The sequence below is a fragment of the Eurytemora carolleeae genome, unplaced genomic scaffold (genome assembly GCF_000591075.1).
Source record: "Eurytemora carolleeae unplaced genomic scaffold, Eaff_2.0 scaffold6, whole genome shotgun sequence".
NCBI lineage: Eukaryota > Metazoa > Arthropoda > Copepoda > Calanoida > Temoridae > Eurytemora > Eurytemora carolleeae.
This window is the reverse complement of record NW_019396148.1, coordinates 855,025-877,243: the sequence shown is the minus strand read 5'-3', so window position 1 is coordinate 877,243 and position 22,219 is coordinate 855,025. Positions and strand designations below refer to the sequence as shown.

Here is a 22,219-nt window from a genome sequence, read left to right as displayed (position 1 = left end):
AAGTCAGGATCAAATACAGGTTTATTCTGTATTGTTTCCTTTATTCCATTATTTGATACGTCTAAACAACACTTACATGTTTACTTAAGGTGTCAGAATATATCTACTCATACCTCCCCCTCCCCCCTCCTAACCTCTCACTACCTTCCATTTATAAAAAAAAATATCCTTTGAAGCTTTTCTGAACTTTTTATTATTTAAATCTTAGGTTCCATGACATCCAATTCTTTTTTCATAATCTTGGCCTTTCTATTGTCATATTATCTGAAAATAGAAATAAATTGAGAATATTAAATAAAATACAAACTTATCAGCATGTCCCTCTTTTAGGTATAAAATCAATTTGCTAAATTTTGTTTAAGGAATTTTTAATTGTGAGTATAGTCAGATCATAGTTAAGTCTTAAGATGATGGAAAATGAACTAAATTACATTTTTACTAATACAAAATAAAAGTTTAAATGAATTAGGCTTAAATCGGAAATCCGTGTTTCCGCGTTTTGCTAATTCTTATTTTTGGTGGAAATTTTATTTTTAAACAATTTTGGCTAAATATCAGTTTAAATAAAAAAGTGAAAATATAAAAATATTCAACAAAAGTTTTAAAGAGCAAACCTTAGGAAAAAATTTTAACAAAGAAAATACTTAGTAATCATTAGTAGGACATTTTTATTTCTGATCAGTACGTTTAATAAAGGTAAAACATACTCAAGGATATCTCACTCATTTATGTTTATTTTTTAAGTGTTTCTTCAGGTAACTTGCTGTAGATGCAGTAAACTTACATTCAGGACAAGGATATCTCACTCATTTATGTTTATTTTTTACATGTTTCTTTAGTTGATTTACTCTAGTTGAAGAAAACTCACATTCAAGACAAAAATATCTCACACCTTCATGTTTACATTCCACACGCATTTTCAGGTTACCGGCTGAAGTTGCAGCATGCTCACATAGAGAGCAAGGATATCTCACTCCTTCATGTTTTCTTTCAACATGTCTTCAAGTCACTCGATGTAGTTGCAGCATAATCACATTGAGAGCATGGATATCTCACTCCTTCATGTTTACTTTCAACATGTTTCTTCAGAGCATTTGGCGTAGTTGCAGAATATTTACATTGAGAACATGGATATCTAACTCCTTCATGTTTACTTTTGATGTGGTATTTTAGATTACCTGCTTGAGTTGCAACATACTCACACTGATTACAAGTGAAATCCACTTTACGCTTCTTGTTTCGCCTTGGTTTTGCTTTAAAATTTTCAAATCTGTCATCCATGTTTTCACCTGAACAGCGAAAACATTATTTAATAATATTAAAAATGTTTTTTTTCTGCAAAACCAATATTAAAAAATAGAACCTGGTTACAAGATAGAACCATGAGGATCAGAATAGGAACCACCCTAAGTAGACAGATAAAAATGGAATCAGGAGTACCACAAGGATCAGTGCTGGCACCAGAGGCATCGAATTATAACACAGGAGATATACCCACCACATTAACAGCACACAGCGACACAGCAGTATATGCAGAATACACCTCATCAGCAACAACTCACAGAGACATTGACAAACTAATAGAACTGGCCCAAAAAGAAATATGGCAACTATCTGACTGGACAAAGAAAAAGAGAATCAAATTTGAGCCAACAAAAACGCATGTGCTATCGATACACAGCAAACCAGAGAAAAGAAGAGATATAAAGAACAACACACTGTTTTTGACAGAGAGAAAAAAGAAAAACTAGAATACACTGTTCATGCTAAGCTATTAGGAATAACATTCTAAGAAACAGGTACATTCCACAAACATATAGTGGACAAACTTAAAACCTGCTATGGTAGAGTCAAACAACTCTACAGATTTGCAAAACATGTAAAAGGAGACACAATATACAAAGTATATAAGACATCATTAGAACCTATCATAGGTTAAGGCACTGAAATACTGTGGGAAAATTTCTCTTGCAATACAATAAAAAAACTAAATGCGCTAGAATTTACAGCAATTAAAACAAGCTATGGACTGGATAGACAAACACCGACAATTGATTGTCTTGATTATTTGCAGGACGGAGGAATTGCAGACAGACTGGAAAAAAGAAGACACAACTTTATGGAAAACAACAAAGATTCCATATTGATAAAACATCATATACTCGGAAGGGAGAAGAATAAGAGTAAGAAATACTCACAGAGACATAGCACTTAGGAAATTAGGATGGAAAACCAATCTACACCTGCACAAAGAGCACAAATTTTTCTCCAACGACTTTAAAGAAAACATCCAAGAAGAAGACAACGATATAACAAAAGAAAACGACGAAGAAGACAATGATAACAAAAAAGAAAACACCAACAACGAAAAAAGAAACATCAACGATAAAAAAAGAAAAAACCTCAACACTGCGCAAAGAAACTCAGCCTTCCAGGAAGGAAACACAGCCAAATTTCCAACCAGATTCCCCAATCAGGAGATACCTCATGTAAGGTTCAGATGCAGACCTGGACATGAGAAAGGAGTGCAGTTTGATCCTGGATGAAGAAACACAAGCTCCTGAATGAACTGATGACGACCAAAAGTTCCTTTCCCCAGCTAAGCCTCCATTGGCACATCACTCATGAATGGAGGGAAGGCTGGGGTTTTTCGGAAAAAACACCCTACCCTAGAAACCAGAAGTCGTCCTAAGGACGTCATGAAGACATGAATAATTACCAGTGGGATGTCTAAAGACGTCATATCTTATGTGTTGAGGACGTTTAACGCAAGGATTCTTACGTCCTCACAACCTAATTTTCGAAGTCAAAATGACGTCACTTTGGACGTCCAAATGACCAAACTTTTGATGTCCAAATGACCAAACTTTTGACATCCAAATGACTAAACTAGTCATTTATTTAACCAATTTATGAACCACTGAGCAGAGCCTAATTTATTCTAGTTGTACTGCTACAATGTAACCCTCCCCCCTGGTATTACATTCACACCATAACTGTCCTTCTATTGTTGCTAGCCCTACCCCCAACCCACTCTGCATTACCTCTAAAGGCACGCAACTTCACACTTTGTTAGAGGGGGTCAAATATTTCGCGCAAAGCTCGAAAAAAATTTTGGTTTCCCCACCCATTCTTACATAGGTAACTAAAGGCACTTACATAGGTAACTAAAGGCACGCAACTAGACATTTCGTTAGAGGGGGTCAAGATGAAAAAATTTTGCGTTAATCGCGAAAAAAATTTGTATGCCCCCCCCCCTTAACATTTTAGGGGGGGGGGGAAATTTAAGCTAATTTTGCTTGTGGATTTATTTTTCTATAAACACATATACTTTTCTCATTGTAAACATTGATTTTTAAGAAAAACTGATTAATGTAAAATGAACTGTAAATATAAGTTTCTTTTTTATTTGATATCTTCTTTTGATATCTATCTTTCTGTTTTTCCATGCTGTTTAACAGCTTGATTTAAATCAAAATTAAAATCAAAGGTCGTCATCAATGTATTGATATAATCGCCTACCACTGTAAAATACCGCATATCTATACGAATAAGTTTCACCAACTAACTGCTTCTAGCCCAGAAATCTCTATTCTAAATGCTGCTTTAATATACAAACTAAACATTGATAGAAAGAAATTCTAAAAGCAAAAACTAAAAAAAATAGTAAAAATTTAGTTTTTACAGAGAGATTCAAAATACTAGATTTCCCCTAACAATTATAACAAACATTTAAGAATTTGGCACATCCGAAAGTTCTCCCCAACCCCCCACACCTTTCTAAAACATGACAGTTGCGCCTCGTTTATGTCTTTTTAATAAACTACTGTTTACCTTGTATTTCTGTATTTTCCCGCTTTATATCATTTTCAGGAATATTGACAAAACATGTTTCCTCTACAGTAGCAGTTTCTTTTTTCCTATTCTCTGCCATTCTATCTGAAAAGTAAAAATAGATTGAGAATACAAAATGAAATACAAACATGTCAGCATGTTCTGCTTTTAATTCCGCTGGTTAAATTTTGAAAAAAACTTTCAAAATAAGAAAAACAAGCTCTTGTCACAGGTTCAAGTTATATTGGAAATATTTTTTCTTGCTATATTTGGCTAAATATCTAGCTGTTTACATCAAAAATGTGAAAAAAAAAAAGAAAAATTCAACAAAACTTTTAATAAAAAAATAATACAATAAAAATACTTTGTTAACTACTTAATTTTTTAAAGAGGGATAAATGATACAAATTTGTATTCATGATCAGTCTCCTCAGATATGTAAAACATACCCAAGGATATCTCAATCATTTATGTTTATTTTTTAAGTGTTTCTTCAGGTAACTGGCTCTATATGCAGTAAACTTACATTCAGGACAAGGATATCTCAATCATTTATGTTTATTTTTTAAGTGTTTCTTCAGGTAACTGGCTCTAAATGCAGTAAACTTACATTCAGGACAAGGATACCTCAATCATTTATGTTTATTTTTTACATGTTTCTTCAGGTAACTTGCTGTAGATGCAGTAAACTTACATTCAGGACAAGGATATCTTCACCTTCATGTTTTCTTTCAACATGTTTCTTCAAGTCACTCAATATAGTTGCAGCATAATCACATTGAGAGCATAGATATCTCACTCCTTCGTGTTTACCTTCAACATGTATCTTCAGGTGACTCGATAAAGTTGCAGCATAATCACAGTAAGTTCAAGGATATCTCCCTTCTTCATGTTTACTTTCAATATGTTTCTTCAGAGCATTTGGCGTAGCATATTTGCACTGCAAACAAGGATATCTCACACCTTCATGTTCACTTTCAATATGTGTTCAACATGTGATCATTCATAAAGTTTGCAATTTTGGACAAAAAAAGGAAGGAAGAACAAATGAAAATAATCAAAAAAAATATTGTTTAACTGTAAGCATAAATTTTAGATCAGCTCTTTATTTTAGATGAAGTGTTTATCATTTGAATCTGTCAACTGTATTTACAGAATAATCATAATAACAAAAATAACAATTCAATATTTAAATCTAGTAAAATTTATATATATCCATCCTTTCTGTAAGATATGCCATTAATTCCCTCTTAACTTTACTTCTTGTTTCTGGATTTATGATTTTACTCCTTAAAAGTTCTCGATATTTACTTTTTTTAACAGCTTCTTTTAACAAAATCAAAATAAATTTGAATTTGAATTTGAATTTTTTTTCAACGTGATTTCTTAAGTTTAGATGCTCGACGGGCAAAATACTCACATTCAGGGCCAGGATATCTCACTCCTTTATTCATATTTTCAACTTGGTTTTTCAGATCACTTGCATTAGTTGCAGCATGCTTACATTGTGAGCATGGATGGCTCATTCCTTTGTGTTTATTTTTAACATGTCTCCTCAGATTTTTTTCCGTAGTTGCAGAAAATTCACGTTCAGAACAAGGATATTTCAATTCTTAGTGTTTACATTCAGTATGAATTTTCAGTTTACCTGCTTGAGATGCATCAAAGTCACACTCACATTGAGAACATGGATATCTTATTTAAATGACTAAAATTGACTGGTTATTTATCAATTTATTTTTTATTAATAAATTATGAAAATTATAAAATCATGGCCCATGGGTTTTTCTTTAACTTTGCACACAGTGACAAGACTACAATATTATGAGAAAATGTTAAATCTAACATTTCAGACTCCTGTTCTTGCCTCCAGGTCATTTTCGGGCAAACCATGCAGGGCATGCAAGTCTTTGAGTTGTAACTCTTTTGTAATATATCAAGTCGCATTTAGCACAACCAATTGTTAACCGATTTAACAAGGGTTAAAACGGGGGGTGGGGGGGGCAAAAGGGTATTACAATTAATTAAACAGTGTTTGAACACAAGTTAGCATCGTTCTAGGACGCTGATTTTATGCATGAGAACCAATATTAAAAACTGTAAAGTAACCAATGATCTAAAATTTTGTAATTTTAAAATCTAAAAAGTTCTCATTTATTTAAACAATAATTTTACTTAAGAAGATGGATTTCAAAAAACTTCTGATTAAATAAATAAATAAAATAGTTTCTATATCAATCTGGAGAAAGGTTAGGGTAGACCCTATCTCACTGCACCACTTCAATTAAAATTGAATGAAATTAATAATATTTTTAAAAATCATGTATTATTTGTAATTCAAGGGTATTTTTTTCGATTTTAATATAAATGTCCATATTACCTAAATTACAATCCTCATATTCGTTCTTACGAAAATGAAAAATATTTAGTTTTAAAAGATATTCATATTTACTCTTCTTGATTCTCTTTAGTTTTGGTTCAGATTGCAGGATGCTATATTATTTGCATTAATGTCCGATTGAACTAACATACTTTTGCAATAAAGTCAGCTGATCAGTAATACTTGTGGCCGCAGCGCCCGGCCCCCTAGCCTGTAATAGCTGCGGTGCTAGGCCCCATAGCCTGTCCTAGCCGCAGCGCTCGGTCAAGAAATTGTCTTAACATACATGGCTAACAGTTAGGCCGGCTGTGCCCATGGTGTTGATCAATCTTCAAAACCGTCAAGCAGTCACAACAGAAAACGACCTTTTATGCCGAAATGGTCCATCTGAGGGATAATCCATATTGTTGGTCGATGAATTGTTTATAATTTACGTAGCTTACTTGATTTGTTAAAACACCTTTATTCATTCATTCATATATTCATTCAACTACAAAGCATGAGATATTACAAATAATAAATCACAATTTACTATGCAGTTTAGACCCGCCTAACCAGGGTTGGTTGTTTTAAGTGGTTGGCCCGAAGTTAATTAATTGGTTACACATATCAAGATATGTTTTGGGATAGGTAAGGAGTTGATTGGAAGGAAGGACATTGTCAGGTGATCTGTGGCAGGGTGAGATCAGAGGGATTTTTATGTAGAGATAAATTAAAATACAGGGTGTTAATGATGGTAGTTACAGAAACAGAAAAAAGTTCCAGTTATTTTAGTTTTTTATTCACACGATATACAGCTAGGTTTTTCGCATTTAAACCTCTCATAATTCTCAAGATAAATATTGATTACTCTTTGTTTAAATATTTTTTGCAGATTTAGTTTCTTTAAGGTCCATTTCAATTTCATTCCACAATTTAGGAAACATTGCGGACGGAAAGCTTTCTAAATTTTTGTTTAAAACCCGTGCTAATTTATATGATTTTGTTCTATTCGGTTCAGCTAAAGACTTAACATATTTTGGAAGGCTAGGAAGAGGGAAGGTTATCATTAAAGTATCCATGCATTTATAAATGTCAGAACACAAAGTTTGTATGTATCATCAAGATTAAGAACTTTCAGTTTTGAAAATAATGGATTTGAATGTGCCTTGAAAGTAATATTATCAACCGCTCTGATTGCCTTTTTTGCAAAGATCTGATTTTTTGCAGTTTAGAGTTTTTAACCCCTCCCCAAGTAACAATTCCATATTCAATATGAGGCCTTACAAGTGAGTTATAAACAAGTAGACGAATATTTAATGTAAGATATTCTGAATTTGAGACAAAGCAAAGATTGAGCTAGCAATTTTATTCGAGATATGTTCAATTTGAAAATCCCAGTTTAAAAATTCGTCAAGTTTAAGTCCAACAAATTTGAAATATTTGTTCACACAGTCATTACCAATCCTTTCAAGTATCTCGACCTATTTATATATTACAATTGTTGGGGTCAAAGTGCATATTTCTATTTCTAAATACTATATACTTTGTTTTGGAGACATTTAGTGACAAACGATTTGCTTGAAACCATTTTGCTGCTTTTTTTAGTTCAGTGTTTGCATCAAGTATTAGGCTTGCAATGTCAGGAGATGACTTTGAGAAAGTAGTATCATCTGCAAAGAGGCTGGTAAAAAAAGATGTTGCTACGGGCAAATCGTTTATATAAAGCAGAAACAGCAGGGGCCCTAGAACACTTGCTTGAGGAACACCACATGTTATAATTCTTTCTGTTGAAAAAGCTCCATTTATACATACATATTGAGTTCTATTAACAAGATAATTTTTAAACCAGGTGTTGGCCACATTTTTGAAACCAAAATGATTTAGTGTTTTTAAAAATATGTCTAAATCATAGCAATCAAAAGCTTTCTTTAAGTCTAGGAATATTCCAAGAGTAAATTCTGGTTTAGATTTATTAAGGTTTTCATAGATTTTATTCATTAAGTGCAAAAGTGGTTGATTTGGGTTATGCTTAGGTCTAAATCCATATTGGTGCTCGTAAAAGATGTTAAACTTATTAAGATATCTGAACATTTGTATTGCAGCAATTTTTTCAAGTAGCTTACTCAAAGCTGGAAAAATACTTATAGATCTGTAATTATTAAACTTATCTTTTTCGTCCGCTTTAAAGATCCGGGAATAATTTTTGCACATTTATACTCGCTAGGGATGCATCCTGTTTTAAAAGAAAGATTAAATAAATATGCTATAGGATAATCGATACAATCAATAATTTCCTTCAGTAGTTTGGTAGAAATATTGTCTTTTCCTGAGCTGTTCTTGGGTTTTAGCTTACTTACTGTTTCTAAAATAATTTCCGGTGTAATATTTGCAAAAACAAAATTTTCATTTATGGACTCATTTAAATATGTTTCAAAAGTGACATTAGATTACGGAATGTAACTAGACAGCCTAGGTCCCACGTTGACAAAAAAAATCATTAAAACCTTCTGCAATTTCACTAGATCCTACAAAAGTTTGATTGTTATCAGTAAAAATATAAGTAACTGAATGACTTTTTTTCTTAGAGGAAATTATAGAATTAAGTAAGGTCCAGGTTTTTTTTATATCTTTTGAATATTCTTGAAACTTTGAGTAAAAATAACTGGCTTTGGCCTTTTTTTTATCAAAGAACGATAAACAATGTTGTATTTTCTGAAAGCAGATATATTTATATAAAGTGTTTTTGTTTATGTAAATAAAATAATATCGTTTTTTTACGAAGGGAAAACTATTTAAAATCGTTCAAATAAACATAAAAAAGAGATAGTATTTTTACTGAACAAACGATTTGTTTAACACATTTTGAAAAACTATCGTTTTTTACTGAACAAATAATTTTATTGGACGAGCGATTTTACTGAACGATGAGAAAACAAAACGATAGATGGAAAATGACAATAATTTTTAAAAACAAATGAAATGGTGTTTTTGAACGCTTGAAAAAAAATAAAAAATGGCCGGGTCGTTCCCGAACGATGAATTAACGATAAGAAAAAAGTCAAACGGTGCTCTCTATCTAAAGGCAACAAAGATACACAAATACAGTGCAATGACAGTCTGTTTTAAATTAAAGGCATATGAAAATATGCACAAAGAATACAGTATATGGTAAAAATGTCAACAATAGTGTAACGTAACGTAAAATGTACGTTTTTGTACGTTACGTTACAATAATGTGTAATGTTTGGATATATTTTATATAACGTGAACGTTAAATGTTCACATTATTGGAGGTCATACCTAACGTTAACGTTAGAGGAATATACCCCCAACGTTAGCGTTTTGTTGTAATGTAACGTTATTTTTCTAATATCTACAACTTGTTTGACCATAGCGTGAATAAATGTTTTGTTTCCATGGGAAGCTTGAAAGTCTAACGTTTGAAAAATTAATTGTGATTTGATTGCATATCGTAACGAATGGATTTCTATTTCAAAGTTCAACTTATAAAAAGTGTAACGTTGTATAACTAAAAAATGCATTACTGTTTATTAAAACAGTTTGAAAGTTTTTCCCTTTTAGTATAATGAAATATTCAACGTTTCAGAAATGGGTTATTATTTTAATAATCAGGAAAGTAATGTTTTTTTACAGAGTAAAATTTGAATAATGTAACTCATAACATTTGAAAAAATGTAATTTTGTAAATCAAAACGTTTCATAACTTTTCTCTGAATACTAAATTAATTAGTCTAACGTTAGATATATGTCTCATGAAAATATTGTTCATAAACGTTAGGCTATGAGGGCTGAGTTTTAATTTCAAAAGTGTAACAATAATTCTGCCAATCAAAACGTCTCTAATATGTCAATGTAAGAGATTCGACTGATGATTATGACAGCAAAGACAAATGATTTTTCATTTCAAGTTTAAAGAAAATGAGTTTATGCCACAAACTCTAATTTTCATTTACTATATCTTTGCAACCCGATGTCACATACCATTAAAATTGAAATATAAAAGGTTTAAACCATCAGGTTGGAAATATTTAGGGATTAATATATTTGAAAAAAAACTTAGTTCCTTTCTAAACAATAAACGAGTTTTTTCGTAACATGCTATTAGTGAAAATTCAAATCTTATAAATGTTTCTTGGACATTAAAGGTTTTAGATTTGCTATTGTTTAATGAAACCCACAAAACTCAGGAATAGGAAGACGACATTTAAGAAATCTTACATATGTATTTTCTAGGTTATAAAGCATATGATTTACTAATAGCAAAAAACATCTTATTAAGTGGAACGGGTCTGTGAACACAACTCAAATGCTGTGTTTCATGTTTATTTGACAAATTGAAATCATAACTTCAGTTGGCATGGTTCATGTTTTAGGTTGAAAAATTTAGAAATGTAGACTAGATACTTACTAAAATGCAAAAATATTTTCTCAATTGTAAAATGCGTGTTATGTTTTATTCATCAATAGATTTTATGAAACTTTAGAACAGAATAAAAACTTTGTTAAAAGATTTGTTAAAAAAAAAGAAAAAATGCGATAAAATTTTATTTCGCGTTGTTTGTGTTAAAAAAATTAGCATTTGTCTTACTTTATTTGATACTTTTTAACCCTAACATGAATCCTGAAAACATTTTATTGTGGTTTGTAACTAAAGCTAATGCCGCTTTTTACTTAATTTGTATGCAACATAAAAAAAAAAAGAAAATAAAAATTCGCCACAAATTATAATTTTCTAATCTCTACATATTTGCAAGCTGGTGTTGTAAACTTTTGATATTTCAAACTATGAATTATGTTAGATAAAAGAAAATCCACCGGAGGGTTAGTTTGCAATGAGTAAAAAAGAGAAAAATTACCCTTAATCAATGTAAAATAATTCAGAACTATTGTTCCAAATGCAAAAGTGGTTTGCCTTGCCGAATTTTAACTCATTTTATGAAGTGTCCCAAACATGTATATTTTTTAAGCTCGTCAAGTACACGAGGATAATTTCAAGTGATCCTCCATCTAACGATGGCCATGCTCGATTCCTAATGGTTACGTGTATACCTTTATCTGATTGATGATTTGAAAACACCAGCGTTTTCCTATCTTGTAAATGTATGCTGGACATGCCACTCCATAAATGGAAGGTCACTTGAAATTACGTCTCTAGTCCCTTTAAGACACACCCTTGAGTTGAAAGTCTAAAGCTAAAAACTTTCATTCACAAATTCTAAAAACCGTTAAAAATAATAATATTATAACATCTTTGAATTGCATATTTTTCTACACATTCTCTAAAAAGGTTAACAATACAACAGCAACATACAGAGTGAGTAAAAAACAATTTTTTTGCAAGGTTCATGTTTTAGGATGAAAAATACTAAAGTGGGAATGTAATTATCACGGAAAAAATCTTGCAATGCTTTCATTTAGAAACAATATTATTATTTGATAAAGTGTAACGTAAGAAACGTTAAAGCCTGAACATTTTAATACAACGCAACGTATAGACCATATTTTCAAACCTTTCTTAGAAAAGAAAGGAATAAACAGTTTTGATTGTCAGTCGTAAAAAAGTGTAACAAAAAAGTTTTCATAATAACGTTTCGATAAATCGTAACGTAAGAAAAGTTGCATTTTAGTAATATTTCTAAACGCAATTAAAATAGTTTATACTTGAAAAGTTAAGATAAAACGTAACGTTAACAAAAAATGTTCTTTGCACTGAAATGCATTGCAACGTGCAGAACTATGCCCCAATGAGGTTTTATTAAAGCAAAACGTTTGTCACCTTTTAGTTTTCAAGCCAAGTGAAATCGTAACGTAAGGTCTCTGAAAACATTTACCTTGCATGAAAAAGGAACGTTAAAAAATTGTGGTTATATTACAAAAGCTTTAACGCAACGTTGAGAAAGTGTTTTAAAACAGGAAATGCAAAAGCGTAACGGAGCTTACTGTTTTTTCACTAACATTTACTAAAGCTTAACGTTGTATAAGGTATTCAAGTGCAGAAAATTCATTACGTAACGTTACTCCATTCCATACAATTTCATAATGTGAAACGCAACGTTTCAAATGTTATTATTTTTTAGGAACAAAACGTTGACATCTCTAGTATCTGGAAAACAGCAATCGAGAGCATCTGTTCAGATAATTTTTTTTACTGGATTCAGATGTCATTTCAAGACATTTATAGGTCTGATGTTAATCTTGCATATTATCTAAAATCTTGGGTTTGTTACTTATGCCAGTACGGAGAGATAGCTACGACAAAAAATGTATTTCTTAAAAAGTGTACTTTATTTTATTATTAATATGTGTGTGTCACTTATCACAGTATTGCTGCTGCTGCAAGCTCACAGAGTCCAGCTAAAAATTATACTTTTAGTATGTTTACGGTCAATATCAGTAAACATGTAATCCACTAATGTTATCAAAAAATCTGCAAAGTTTTGAGTTTTCCAATTATACAAAGAGAAAATGGCGAGTTGAAAATGTCGTCATTGCATAACATTTTTAGAAATCATTAAGAAAAAAGGAAATTGACTTACATTGACTGCATTTACAAGTGTTTCCAGTGCACTTTTTCATTTTCTTACATTCAGCATCTGTGTGACATTCATATCTCAACTAAACGAAGAAGAAAAGTGGGTGGAAGAAATTCTTTCTAATAAAAAAGAAACAAAAAATGATAAAACGCAATATATAATTTTACAAACCGTTGAACACTGTCCATAAATACAATAGCACGCTTCAGGTGTTTCTCTGTAACAAATTTTTTGTAATTTAGCAGCACGTGGTTTTATGAAAAAATAATTTCCACCTGCAGGAGCAGTCTTCAAAGGCGTCACATCTAACTCCACCCTTCAGAAAACCACCCCTTATTTCGCATTTTCCATGAATACAAACGTAACTTCCATCCTAAAATGTTTAATCGCCTTAAATGGGCTGACAGATGGTGACTTTAAATACAGTGAATCCCAGATATATAAATACATGGACCATTATAAGTTTTTTGATAATTCCAAAGAATCTTTTTTATTTTTAATTCAAAGTAAATTAATAGCCCTTAAATATAAATGCAATTGATATATTATTATTAAACCCATTTTTCCGCGGCACTTGATCTTAAATATGTCATACAACATTATAAAAAACTCTTGCTATGTATTCATATATCTGGGAATGGGATTCACTGTATATATAAATTTAGCTTGTCTGTCTGGGTGTTTGTTTGTATCTAATAAACGTCAAAACGGCTCCAAATTTCGCGAGGGACCTCGCGTAATCCCAGGGAAGGTTTATGAATGATCAAAATTTAAAAAATTGTTGTTTATAAAATTTCTAAAATGCGCAAAAAAAATATTATGAAATCCGCAAACTTTTTTTATACTGTAAAAAGAGAAGATGATCACCAGCCACAATTAAAAGTTAAAAAAGTAGATGGGCCCCTAAAAGTCTAGTTTAAATCCGGATGTCACAATTTTATATGAGATCCCACAGTTGCAAATTATCAAATTGTTACAGATATTTAAATAAAAAGTTATCCTAATATTTCCTCAGAGAACGGAATTTAGGTTGTTGATGAAGAAGAAGATCATTGAATATTCATTCTTATACAAAATGATTGAATCTCCCAAGTCTACCCCCCCCCCCTCCCCCCGTAGAGATGAATTAGGAAGATTATACTGTTGCAGCATAGTGTAGATTAGTTTCTTTAACAAATAAATGCATATATATAGGGGACGTATACAAAATAGAGAATGTCAGAAGTTCTTAAGGGAAAAATTGTTCTATAGTTTACTTACACTAACTGTTATTCCTGTTTTATCTGCTGCATCCTGACATTCAGAAGAAAACAGGCAAGGACCTATTAAAGACAAGTCTTGTTTGAAATACGATTGACTACAAAAAACCGGAAAAACCCAATGACCCTCACAAAATGACCTCCAGAACCTCCTGTTATGCAGAATGACCTCAATGCTCTTTCTACGTCTCCCAGTCTCTGCCACAGCAACCCTCATTTTGATCTCCGCTCGCTGATTTATTTTTCATTTATCTTTTATGGCTTAACCAACCGAAAATCAAAATATATCTCTTCATAGCCTAATCCACAATAGTTTAAAGAATCTTTAAATCCACAAATTTCAAATATTAATTCATTTAAATGATCATGACTTGTTTTCTTGTTTACTTGTTTACACAAAGCATACGATAAAAGCACAAATTCAAGTATTTCACAAAAACTTTTTTTTTGTGAATTAGTGCTCATATAGTTTCATTTGTATATTATACACCTGTGAATAATAAAAAAATTATCTTTATATAATACTGCAATACTTTAATACTTAATCACAAGTTGAGGAATTTGAAAAATTTATAAAACAAGAATAGAAGCTAGTCCTAATAGACTTTTTAATATAATAAAGTATCATTAAAAACTTTTTTATCATGTTGATCGAGATTGTTTGAAAAAAAGTTTTTGTTGGATGTAAAAACCAAATATTTTTTATTGGAGACCAAAATGCAGGGCGTGAAGACAGAATGGTGGAGGCATGGAGACATAGCGTGAGGCGCGGCAAAGGTTTTGTGGGGCTTGGAGGTTATTCAGCGTATCAGGAGGCTAGGGAGGTCTAGGCGGCCCTGCATCCCCTCCCTTCAAAAAGTGGCTGTGTGTTAGGCACTGATCACGTAGATAGAGATGCAGGGTTGACATGCACCGGGCATCTGACGTGCCGCAATGTTCATGTAAAATAGCACAATGGGATCAAAGAACGAAAATATTAGTATTTCCATAATTAATGCAGTTGCTAAGTTATAGTTACGCTCCCTCCCTGGAACCCATGGACACACAGTGGAAATATACATGAACCAACAAATTCTACACCTCGATTGATTGATTAACTAGAAATATACAGCTACACTGCCTAGTAATTTTCTTTTAAGCTAGATAGGCAGGCGTTCGTTGTCAACGATCCATCTATGACTACCTGTTCTGTGGTGCATAGGACAAGAAGATTGCAAATTGAGGGTAGGACTGGGGCCAGTTTATAGTACATTTGTAGAATGTGAATATGAAAACAAATTTTGCAAAAACAGTTCACTTTTATGCAAGTTCTCAATTTTAAAGTTGACAATGATTTTAAAAAGTTTAAAGATGCCCATACCGAGTCCATCATTCATGGGAACATCGGCTGTATCTGACTCTTCATCTGTACATAATAAAAAATAAAACATGGTAAATTAAATTAATAATGAATATTTGGGATCAAAACAATATAGTTTCATAATTTACCTTCAGTTTCTACTAAAAACTTTTTAGTTTGCACAATTAATGCCTTGGAGATCATCACCACTAAAACTGGACCAGGATTCATTTTTCAAGTAAATCAAACAGTAATATCTAAATAAATGGTTTAATAAAACAATGTTTTTTTTACTATCTATAGCAAATTGTAAGATTAAAAATGAAAAAAAATATTTCCATTTTATTTGGGTGGAAGCAAACTTTGAAATGTGCTTAAAAACAACGTTTATTTAAGTCTTTAACTTTGGTGGGTCAGTTAAAGTCGTCGCTAAAGGTCGTCTTTTTTACAAAAGCTGCTGTAATAAAAGCCCATATTACCGTACATATTTCACAAACACTAAAATGTTTTTTGAATTGGTCCCTGAATAGTTTGATTCGTAAATATGAAACTTGTCTTTCTTTATATAAAACTGTGCAATGGTTCTTCATAAGTTTAGGATATTGTGAAATGGGATGGTGGAGATGTACTATTTAATGAGGGGGGGGGGGCAAGATTTTTTAGAAACAAAAAAATTCATAACTAGGAACAAAAAATTGTGCCGCAGGGGAAAATTTTTTTTGACTTTATAAAGACATAAAAAGAGTCAAAATTAATGACTAAAGACTAAAAAACTAGATTTTTAACTTTTCACACATTATAGTTTATTAAGACAGAGATTTTTCCTGTTTTGCACTAGAGTTTCTTTCCCTTAAGCATGCTATTGAGAAGCTATTCTGAAAATAGGAACAAAAAATTCCAAATTCAGGGGGGGGCGAATGTCCCCCCGCCCCCCCTGTATCCGCCCTTGATTAGGCGTGCACCCCAAAAAATTGGAAGATTTGAACCAAAAATGATGACCGAGACCACCCCCCCTCCCCTCATCAAATAGGATATCTCCACTATCTCCTTTAGAAAAAAAAAAGTTTTTTGGGGGATGCAAAAGCCAAATATTAAATCAGAATGAGGGACGAGGTGACAGAACGGCAGAGGCTTAGAGGTTAACCTGTTGATCAGGTGGCTTGATAACTAACTTGTATTTAGTTCAAAAGTAAATTTACAATATAATTAGTTCAAATCTGGTATTAACTGATTCATTTATCACTGATTAATTTCTACTGTAATTGAAACTGGTACTAATTCAATTTCTAAAATTATGATTAAAGATTTTACCGATCAAAAGGTAAGACATTAAATAATTAAGCACTGGAGGGTTGGGGGCTGAAATATGCATAATTTTGATGTTTGCTAATGCGATAATCATGCCGAAACTTTGGTGTAAGTTGTGTTTAAAGATTAATGAGATTATTAGGATTAATTGAGATTATGTCAAACATATACGGACAAAAACACGACCAACAAAAAAAAGGTATCAGTATTAAAAAGTGAGACAAGCGTGAAAAATATCAAAATCAGAATATAATTAGATCTGTGATTGCCCTCTATAGCCTGTTAAAATATTATATTAAATAATGCTAGGCTCTATGCTTAAATGCCCCTGGCCTTGCAAGTTACTTCCTTAAAAAATAATATTTTTTTCAGCAAGGTTATCCTAGGTCGTTAATAAATGTATGACACTATGCTGCTGTTTTCATTTCAACTAGGCTTTTTTTTTCTAAAAACTGTATTCATAAATATATTAAATGGATTCATGAAAATATAAATTTATATCTTTATAATTCCTTTTTAACCTGAACTGATTTATTTCATTAACTGTTCGTTTTATTCTTCTGTCTTTAAAAGAGTAAATTTTGGAATTCATAAGAATGAGATAATATACGAATGTATACAAAAAGAAAAAGATAATAAGGATGAGAAGGATGAGAAGGATGAGAAGGATGAGAAGGTTGAGAAGGATGAGAAGGATCAGAAGGATGAGTAGGATGAGAAGGTTGAGAGGGATGAGAAGGATGAGAAGGTTGAGAAGGATGAGAAGGATGAGAAGGATGAGAAGGATGAGTAGGATGAGAAGGTTGAGGAGGATGAGAAGGATGAGAAGGATGAGAAGGTTGAGAAGGATGAGAAGGATGAGAAGGATGAGAAGGATGAGAAGGTTGAGAAGGATGAGAAGGATACAAAAAGATGAGAAGGATGAGAAGGATGAGAAAGTTGAGAAGGATGAGAAGGATGAGAAGGATGAGAAGGATGAGTAGGATGAAAAAGGTTGAGAAGGATGAGAAGGATGAGAAGGATGAGAAGGAAGAGAAGGATACGAAAAGAGGAGAAGGATGAGAAGGATGAGAAGGTTGAAAAAGATGAGTAGGATGAGAAAGATGAGAAGAATGTACGGATAAGAAAGATGAGAAAGATGGGTTTGCAGAATGAGAAAAATATAATTATGTCCCGTACCATACACTAGGCTCAAAGAAAGTCCAATAGTAGAAGATAATGCATTAGGAACTTATCCGAATACTTCTAAACAATATTAGCACGGTTATTTAACCCTATTCCCGCTGGGGGGGGGGTCAATTTGACCCCCCCTGTAGTTTTTTTTACATAACTCAAAAAGTATTGGTCTGAGGCTGTTGAAATTTTCTGACTTTTCTTACATACCCAAAGCCCTCCCTTTAGGCCTAAAACCGGGCTTTAATACTAACTGCCTGAGTCCTCAGGCACACTGCCTGAATGACTGCTTTTGCCTGTAGCAAACTAAATCTTTGTTTTGACCCACTTTCACTTGTCAGATTTTGATAAAATTTAGCTTTTTGGAAAGCCTATGACATAAGGAAACGGATTGCACAAGTTTTGCGAAAAAAAAATTGCAAATTTTTTGCAAAAAACCTGTCAAAGGAAATTTGCACATTTTTAGTTTTTCTTGATTAAAAATCAGGTTATTTAAAATTTTGCAAAAATTTTTGCATATTTGAAATGGCATGGTCAAGGGCTTTTCAAAAATGTATAATTTGTCATTTTTTGGACAAATATTTTTTGCAAACATTTTTACTATAAAACTGGATTTTGCGATAAAAAATTCAATTTTCGCAAATTTGCAAATTTTTTTGCAGATTCTAAAAGTAGAGCACAAGAGCTTTCTAATGATGTATCATTTTTTATATTTGGACATAAAACATGGGATTTAGAGGGGGGGTCAAATTGACCCCCCCAGCGTATCCTGGTTTTCAAGTACCCCAGCGGGGATAGGGTTAAGTGGAATTAACTATTGATTGATCTTTTAATTAAAGCAAAACGTTTCACTGTTTATAATTTTCCTTTTGTCGGAGAGTATAAATAAATTGAACGGAGGCTTTGGTTTGGTTTCTCTGAGAGGGTTTCGGCAAAGACGACTTACGGGGGGGGGGGTTAGAAGTTGTATTTTTAGTTTACAATTGCATAGGACGTCATTGGCTGCATGCAGTATTGGTGTTGAAATTAATATTTTCACTCTATAATACTCGATTCAAATATGTTAAGGTTAAATTTTGTTAATCAATAGATTTGGCTAATAGGGTTAATTGAACTTGTGATCAATTATATTTTCCAAACCTTCTATTTAATTTCTTATAAACTTATTATAACTTACCTTCTTTTACTTCACATATACAATTTTTTCCGTGCACTCTTCCGTTTTCTTGCAATCAGATTTTTTGTTGCATTCGTGTATTTTCTACATATGCAAAGAAGACAAATTAAGAAGTTTAAAGAAATGTTAAATATTACACATTACACACCGATTTACAAATGCCGTCAATACAGTATTAGTGCACTCTTTGGGAGTTTACCTGAAACAAATCGTTTTCACAGGAGCAACTTGGATTTTAAAAATATTTAGATTTTTTACTTTTTAAAAAAAGTTAGGGAATTCTAGGTCACATTTTCCATGCAAGCACATATAAAATCCGTCTTAAAATGTATGGAGGAGGCAAATTTTTGGAATTCCTTTGCTGCATTTTGAACCCTATTTTTATTTCAAATCTCAATGTTTTAAATATTTTATTTCGAGAATTTTCGAATGTTCTAAAAATTCTTAACACTTGCTCAAACTCTATTTTTCAAATCCCAATATTTTTGCAAACTGTTTACATGTAAACCTGTGATATTTTAAACTTTATAACAATTAGATTACAGCAGAATACAAGGTTTGATATCTTAGACTCCACGGATTTAAAAATTAGTGCTTAAATTATGTATTCAGTCCTTTTTAGGGTTTTCAGCGAAAAGGGTAAAACGTTTTGCAAAAATTTCGCATTTCTGCGCGAAAAAAATTTGTTTTGCCGAAAATTTCGCTTAAAAATTTCGCGAAATTTCGCATCGTTCTTGCATTTTTTCGCGAAAGTTTTTGTTCGCTGGAACATGAAATGTACATAACTGTAAAAAAAATGATTTGTTCGCCACTTTTAAACGGCTGAACCGATCGGGCCCATTTTTTTGCAGCAACTCTTATGGACCTAGGGAATATTTATAAAAATGTTGTGTTAGTAAAATTTCAACACAAATTTTTTTTGAAGTAAAATAAAATGTGACGGCTTAAAAATCAACACATATATAGTTGATGAAAGTCATATTTCTTTACATTAATCTCATTGTGCCAATTGTATAAAAGTTACGCAATTATATGTTTGAGGACATTTTTGTACAGTATTTTATTTTAATGATCAATTTAAATACCAATAATTGGAACCATTAATCTGCTTTATCTATTTCCATCTCAATCAGCAGAAATAAATTTGAATACCAATCAAATGGGTTGAATGACCCTTAAAAGTGGCGCCACTGGGATAAGTTTATAGAGTAGGGATGGTCATTTATTTTGACAATTAGCCTAATTTTAAATATTACCGTAGTAGCGTATACAAAACTCATTGAAAAATAGTCAAAACGACATTTTTTAAATTCTTTTAATGTCTCCAAAATTATGGGGTAAACTGTACCGTATTGCGAAATTTTTTCATTTCAGGTTTCACTTTCTTCTTCAGGTTATTTCATGTAAAGATGATTTTTATGTGATATAATCAAATGTAATCAAGTGCCATTGATAGTTTTTTTGATTAGCATGTCTGATTCACAACTATACTCATGAAAGCTTTGCCTGATTGCAGTGTGCAGTCTCTTTAAACACGTTTTATGCACAAAATCTTGGTTAACTTGATCGATGTGGATTAAGCATGCATTAGATATTTTTTGAAAACTAATTATTTTTATATGAATTGTTTCACTGCAAAAGTGACTTGCTTAATTCTTGCTTCAGGAACATCTGTGAAATTATCAGAATTCAACAATTCTCAAGCACAGTATATTCTGAATTATTTGTCAGGTTAGGAATTTGTGGTATCCGTTGTGAATCGGACATGCCACTACTTAAAGGGAGTGACCGGCAATGTATGGTGGTTGAACTGAGTATGCAGTATTGTAGAAAATCTTTTTAGAATTCATTTGAGACATATGAAACGTGTCCATGATGTATAAATACTGAGTTAGAGTGCAAAGTCGACGTTCAAAATCATAAATTTGGGTGGGTATGTTTTCAGAATCGGTTTTTTTTTAAGTTATTAAATAACGACGACGAAAACAAAGTAAAAATTATACAGTAAACTAATTAGATGTTTAGGAACATATCTCTCAAAAGAAATTTGTCACTAAATCAATGTTAGAATCAATTATTTCGTTTTCATCCTTATATCGAATTTCTTCTTTTCTTCGAATGTGTTCGCAGATTTCTACAAATTCTTCAAATGTCGTCTTTTCAATAAAAATTACAGAAAATCTGCAGAAAATCTTTGTGACTAAAGAGAAATTATAGAAACTAATAATTGAATAAGATTACTTATTTTAGATAATAAGAGTTAATTTTTATTTTTACAACCTGTTCCTAAACAACAAATTAGTTTTGTTAATTTTGTTTCCATTTTTTGTCGTTGTAATTTAATAATTATAAAAAAAACCGATTCTGAAAACGTACCAACCCAAATCCATAATTTTGAGCGTCGACTTTATGCTCAAACTCAGTAAATATACGTCGTAGAAACGTTTTATATGTCTCAAATGAATGCTAAAAAATTTGTCCACAAAACTACATATTCAGTTCAACCACCATACATTGCCGGTCACTCCCTTTAAATGCAGGGACAATTGAGTCCCTTTAAACAGGATTCTTTACCTGTTTGAACAAATTGAATCTAGCACTGATATTTTTCTGGCAGTTCTCCCTTTATCTTTACAACTTGATGGTTTTACCTTTCAAAAACATTTTTTTAACAGAATTTATAGTTTGACATATCAAAGATATTCGATAAAGGGATAAGAAAATCAGAGTTTGTGGCAAGGACGCAATACCTTTCTCAGGACTAAAAGGACTGCGCTAGTCTAGACGCAATTGTTTTATAAAAAGTATTTATACAAGGTAACCCGCAAAAGATGAGATATGTCAAGACCTAAAACTCTTTAAAACTTTAAAGATTAATTTTTGAATTCTGACTTTGATTTAGTTATAATGGCAAATAAAAAAATTTGACTAGGAAGCCCCTGCGTATTTTAAATGTAAGACTTATTAAATTCCGAAGAGTACTCTAGCTCTAAAGTATCATCTCTATTAGTTTTTTTTTTGTAGTCAATCCCAAAAATATCTAAAATTATGTAAGGTCAGTCCCACTTCTATTTGGCCAGGATCCCCAAAAGTATGGACACAATTAGAACAAACAGGCCATCAGATGTAAATATAATATACATAGATATAAAGGTATGATGACATATCTCAATATTTCTAGGTTTATAATTTTGCTTAATTTATGATGTAAGT

The 22,219-nt window shown here is 31.8% G+C and overlaps 1 protein-coding gene across 1 annotated transcript; it reads right to left on the bottom strand.

Moving 5' to 3' along the window:
* Positions 1-12,483: 12,483 nt before the first annotated feature.
* LOC111696460 (uncharacterized) lies at positions 12,484-16,511 on the bottom strand. Its single transcript, XM_023466065.1, has 8 exons — positions 16,493-16,511; positions 15,498-15,605; positions 15,370-15,414; positions 14,011-14,072; positions 13,026-13,123; positions 12,922-12,967; positions 12,754-12,832; positions 12,484-12,571 (listed from the first exon to the last, which is right to left on the bottom strand). Exons 2-8 carry the CDS (start codon positions 15,577-15,579, stop codon positions 12,534-12,536), a joined length of 450 nt encoding a protein of 149 aa, XP_023321833.1. The 5' UTR covers positions 15,580-15,605; positions 16,493-16,511; the 3' UTR covers positions 12,484-12,533.
* Between the last annotated feature and the right edge of the window lie 5,708 nt (positions 16,512-22,219).